Source organism: Diplotaxodon limnothrissa, linkage group LG20 (assembly GCF_057381915.1).
Source record: "Diplotaxodon limnothrissa isolate DT_005_m linkage group LG20, D_limnothrissa_male_GT1.1, whole genome shotgun sequence".
Lineage (NCBI taxonomy): Eukaryota > Metazoa > Chordata > Actinopteri > Cichliformes > Cichlidae > Diplotaxodon > Diplotaxodon limnothrissa.
The window spans coordinates 31,069,464-31,075,463 of record NC_140615.1 but is presented as its reverse complement, the minus strand read 5'-3'; the positions used below and the strand labels follow the sequence as shown (position 1 = coordinate 31,075,463).

The window sequence follows — 6,000 nt, the reverse complement described above, 5'->3', positions numbered from 1 at the left end:
TTATACACACAAAACGATCCCTGTCAGATGTCACCCCTACAAGCCCCACCCTGATCGCTTCTGGTTTGCTAGCTTCCATTTACCACTGTGTTAATCTGTTCCCTTTTCACATCCCCCCTCCTCCCGATTCTCTTGCATGCTCTCTCTTTTGCTCCTCCCCTCTCTTCCCTCAAAGCCAGCAGCCTCCTGCTTGATCCTGCCTGCTTACTACATGGTCTCTTGGAATACAGCATACCTTTTCTACTCCATGGCTTTTCGACTTTTTTTTTTCTCAATTCACACTGCAAAGCACGAACGGATGCTAGCTTAACCAACAGTGTTTAACCTTTTCTTCCCCTTCCTCCTCTGTGCTCGTAACCTGTTTATCCATTTGTCTGTCTGACCTGCATTTTAACCTACCCTTTGACCCCTCTGTTTCATGATTAATGCTGAGACCCCCTTGACAATGTTACTATGTATTAACTGGTTGAAGCCTTTCCTTGCCTTGTTGTTTTCCACCTTGCTTAAACAAGGCCAGAATTGTCCAACCAGCTGTTTGTGTCCAGACCACCACACTGTGAACTGCTCTGGCCAAGGTCTAACTGGAGTACCAGATTCCATTCCTCTGGACGTTCGCCGTCTCCTACTATCCAACAACTGGATTCCATGGATCCCTTCTGACTTCCTGGTCCTTTACACAGATCTGGTGTATTTGGACCTAAGGAATAACTCCCTTTCCCAGCTGGAGCCAGGGACCTTGAGCACTTCTTCAAGATTAGTCTTCTTGGACTTGGGAAACAATAACCTGACTGAAATCCCCTCAGGAACATTTGGGGAATCAAGGAGTCTGATTAAACTACGACTAGGGGACAATCCCTATCTAACTATGGTAAGCAGAGATGTTTTTACAGGGTTGACGTCTTTGAGGGAATTGGAGCTGGAGAGGAATGGTCTCACAGGGCTGGATGTCAGGGTCCTGGAACTTTTGCCCTCCCTTAACATGGTGCGTTTGGAGGGCAACCCCTGGCTTTGCAACTGCCACTTTGCCAAATTGTTTGTATGGCTGACAAATAATCAGCATAAGCTCCCAACAGGTAAGATGTTAGCTAAGTGTGAATGAGCATCTGAGAAATGTAATTATTTCCATGAATTATATTTTAATGATTATAAGACACACACATACATACTACCAATTCCTACTTCCTCAAGCACCTACTGATATCCAGTACAGTAATCAATATGAGTCAGCTATTCCTACGTGGCAGCAGAAAGCGTAACAAAAACACAACTGTTACTGTTGTTGTTCTAACATCTGAAATATGAGTGAGTTTTCTGTTTTATCTTTTCTTCCTCCCTGTCACACTCTTTTTTTTTTTGATTTTTCAGTAATTGATAATGATGATAATAATGAATGTTGTCTTTATTTTCTCTTGCTACGTTGACATTATTATCACAACTGTAACTTCAGCTGTAATATACACAACTTGCCAAGATCTATTTTTAATTGTTGCTTTGTTCCCTTATTTCTTTTCTTTTGAATTTAACTTAGAAAAGTGCTAGCTTTTTGCTTTAGTGATTTGACATTCTTTGTATTCCAAATTTGCCCTGTGTCCCCAGCAGGGTGCCCCTCTTAATTTGCTAGAAACACGTGGCGGAGGTCCTGTCTCCTCTTATCTTGACCCTTGAAACCTCTGCCCTGAACTACTGTCTGTGCACTTCTTGCTTCTTTTGATGCACTAGGCTAGAAAATCACTAGGTTTTACTAGTGTGTAAAGGGAAAGAACCTAAAACATGAGTTTACATGTTAGGTCATCATGTCTTTCTTCTCTTGATGCATCACACTAGTCCAGTACTTTCACATTAACATACCATCATGTGAAAATAAAACACACACTTGCTACTTACATCAGAATTAAAACATTAGAAGCAGCCAGATTCTATGCCCCTCTATGAAAAGCTGAAGTTTTGGGATTTTGTTGGTCTGGTGTTAACACAATATCACATTCATCACAGGAGTTGCACCTGAATAAACCACAAGACTTCTAAAACACTAAATCTATCTTGGACAGATGAGACCAAAGTAAAAACATTTGGCCAAATGATGACTGATTGCCAAATGAGGACAAAATTAAACACGCATATCAGCACAGATATCATGTGTTGTGGAATGAAAACCCAAGTGCAGACACTGAGGCACGGTACTTATTGAAAGGGTTTTTTCAGGTGTAATAGAAGTCCACAGAAAGGCAGGATAAAGTGAAGTATATAAATATAAATGGAAGACAAGCTGGAGATGATAACAGGAACTCAGTGGAAGGATAACAGCTGTCACATCAAAGAGAATAAATTGATTAGAGGCATTAGGAAAAATTGGGCGAAGAAACAGCTGCAGTGAAGCAAAGAAAACAAGATAGATGAACAAAAACTATCAAAGCAGAAGCGACAAACAACCACCAAAATAAAACAGGAAGTAACTTAACAAACGTAGGACTTAACAAACATCAAAAACAAAAGGAACCCAAGGTTATCTGTAACTGAGAACTGAGGGCATGAAACACAAAAAACAATAAGGAGTCTATAAAAAGCACTAGAAGATAGAACTCATAAGCACAAGAAAAAGAATAAAGCAAGAAAATAAACCCAGATAGCATCATATTCTGGGATGGATCTGCCCTCAGGTCAGCAGATCCGCCCCACTTTCTGGCATCTGGACAGGATCCAGTCCACCTACGGAGAGGGTACACCTGCGTGCCTGCTATTCTCTTTTTTCTTTTTTCCTTAAGCAGTGGATTGGGCAGCAGCACTTCTCTAAAGAGGTAAGTACTGTACACTTTTGTGTCAAATATACTTCATTCATGAAGTTACCATTTCAGTGAACATATATTAAGAGGTTAAACGTTTAAAAAGCCCCTGAGTGGTTTATTTTGGTGTGGCAGTTGCGGTGATAAAGTTATCTGTCCCGCTAGCTGTTACTCCAGGGCTGAACACGTGAAGGAATTTCCCCCCCCGATTCCAGTAGAAACTGCCGGTAAAGTTAAGCTAACTCTGCCTTTTCTGTTCTCCACATCTGAGCACATCCATTACATTAAAGTGAGTATCATAAGTTGAATTGTTATCTCAGAGTTTGAGCCACCATTTTGGGCGACAGTTGATAATTTGTTGGCCATAAAATTATCCTGATTGAGCTGTTAACAGTTCCTTTTCAAACATAGCCATGCATTTACAGGCAGCTTCTACCATTCTTAAGAAAAGGTCAAAATACTCCAGAAAATTCTGAATTGGCCCTTTTTCCTCTCTGATTTATCAGCACATTAAAGGGCAACAATAAGAAATCTGTAACAGCAGCGTCATCCTCTGAATGTTTCATCACACTGTGAGATATGTTCTTATCTTTCAAGACCAATTTGATGGAGTTATGATCATGACACTGCATTATTTATTTATTTTGTCTTTAATTCACCAACTCATATTTACCTCAACTTGAGTTCATGCATGATCCAGTTTTTGGTTTCTTTTTATCGAATCCCCTCTCGGTCCCTACACATATCTCCTGTTAAATAATATTAAAAACAGTTAACTAATCAGGGACGATCTTGATCTTGATCTGAAAATAAGCCCTAGACCATATAAATGTCACCACTTTCTTTCAGACTAAGAATAATACAGAATAATATATTTATTAATGATATTATACATCTGTGCTGATCTGTGTTGATCTTATTCAGGGCCTGTTTCATCTTTGCACACTGCCTCGGGAAAATAAGGTAAATACAGTTTAAACTTTGCATCAGTCACGTGTGTTTTTTTAATGTTTTGTGAACATCTGGAATCACTGGAATCCACTACAACAGCACCAGTCTCAGTTATTCGGAGTGGGGGGGGGGGGGGGGGGGGTTCTTTGCTTTTAGCACTGAGTCTGTTTTTGCATCGGTAAAATATAAATTATGAGCTAACTATGAAGTGTTAACACTCTGTGTTAAAGTCATGTGCACATGCAGAGTCAGAAGGAAAAAGGATGATGAAAATCTATAATAATCTTCTTACGGTTAGAGCAATGAATCTGAGTTACCTCACATGTGTATTTTCCTGTTGTGGGAGTTAATTAAATCCCCACCAAAAAAAAATCTGGGTACAGCTATTTTTAAATTACAGTTTTCTTTTGATTGGAGGCTAGGTGAGAAGTGCCAGATTTCTTTTTTTTATCCAGGAGAACTCTAAAACAGCAGAAGGTGTTTTAAAATGTAACAAGAAATCAGCCAGATATCAGTGAACATTCAATCAGACAATTTTGCTATGAATCTTACATGTCTGACAAAACAAACAATATATGAAATGATATGTGTGATTATATGATATTAAGAGGAAGTTTTTTCTCTCTCTGTCTGCTGTCCAGTATAGATTTCCTCCCTGGCTGCCATCTTTGCTTTGAAGATGTTGGAGGAAGATCAATTAGAAGCGGAAGAAAACGTCAGGTAGATGCATCTACCTGATGCAAGACATTACTTACTTACTCTGTAAGTGATAATGTTTGAACATGAATTTGACACCACAGAGCAATGCTGTGGTCAAACTGACATCTGAACTGATGACATTAAAAAAAGAAGTCATGCTAATTTATTTGATTGATTATTTGATGGCGCGGCCACGTCCAAACGCCTTCCTGACCGCTCCGCTCTGACTATCTACTTTTCTTGTTTTTTACCTATTTTTTGCTCTGGTTTACATCCCAAAATCCTCTAGTCTTATAGTTTACGACAGCGGATCACTTGTAAACATCGGTGCCAAGGTTGCACATCTAATCTTGGACACTTTTAAACCCGACCCTTCCTGGCCGCCAGAGATTCTACGCGGCGCGGAGAACAACAAAGGACGGGCCGCTCATCCGAGGCGCAGAACAAAGAAGCGCCGGGGGAAACGCGCTGGTATTAGGAACAGATTGAGACAGCAGGTGCATCGCGCACCACTGCCCAGTATCCTACTGGCCAATTTACAATCCATGGAGAACAAGCTCAATGACCTAAGAGCAAGGGTCACCTTCCAACGTGACATGAGGGACTGCAACATTCTGTGCTTCACGGAGACATGGCTGGCCCCCACCATGCCGGATCAGGCCGTAACTCCGTCGGATTCATTCTTTGTGCTCCGCGCGGACAGAACGGCAGAGTCGAACAAAACCAAAGGTGGAGAAGTGTGTTTCATGGTAAACAGAAAGTGGTGTGATGCCAGGAGCATTTCTACTCTCTCCAGCGGCTGCTCGCCACATCTGGAGTTCCTGAGCATTAAGTGCCGCCCTTTCTATCTGCCCCGTGAGTTCACCTCGGTCATCGCCACGGCGGTCTACATCCCACCCCAAGCGGACACAGGTATGGCTTTGTCCGAATTACATGATGTGCTGAGCTCGCTTCAAAACAAGGACCCGGGCGCAGCCCTCATTGTAGCAGGAGACTTTAACAAAGCGAACCTCAGACAAGTCATGCCAAACTTTTACCAGCATGTCTCGTGTCCAACGAGAGGGGATCGAATTTTGGATTACTGCTACACGCCATACAAGCAGGGCTACAAAGCTGTCTCACACCCGGCTTTTGGGAAGTCTGACCACAACGCCATCTTCCTCATTCCCCAGTATAAACAAAGCATACGGAGGGAAGATGTGACCACGAGGGAGGTAAAATGGTGGACTGCCCAATCAGAAGCTACGCTACAGGACGCACTCAACGACGTCGACTGGGACATGTTCAGAGCATGCGCAGTCGACATCAACGAGTTTACGGAAGTAGCAGTATGCTTCGTCAATATGCTAGCGGAGGAGATTATCCCCACTGCGAGAGTCACCACATTCCCAAACCAGAAACCGTGGATGGACAGATCGATCCGCACTGCAGTAAACGCCAGGACCGCCTCCTACAACGCGGGTCTCGCCACTGGCGATATGAGCGCCTACAAAGCGGCCTCATACGGCGTGCGGCGTGCGGTGAGAGATGCCAAACGCCGGTACCGGGAACATGTGGAGTCCCGCTTCCA

At 42.5% G+C, this 6,000-nt stretch overlaps 1 protein-coding gene across 1 annotated transcript in view; it reads left to right on the top strand.

The window, feature by feature from the left end:
- The first annotated feature begins 445 nt into the window (after positions 1-445).
- The window catches only part of lrrc38a (leucine rich repeat containing 38a), a 40,076-nt gene continuing 34,521 nt past the window's right edge, over positions 446-6,000 (top strand). The window contains exon 1 of the mRNA XM_085345200.1: positions 446-1,073. Within this exon, the coding sequence (XP_085201326.1) occupies positions 446-1,073 (628 nt within the window). The remainder of the gene's footprint in view (positions 1,074-6,000) is intronic.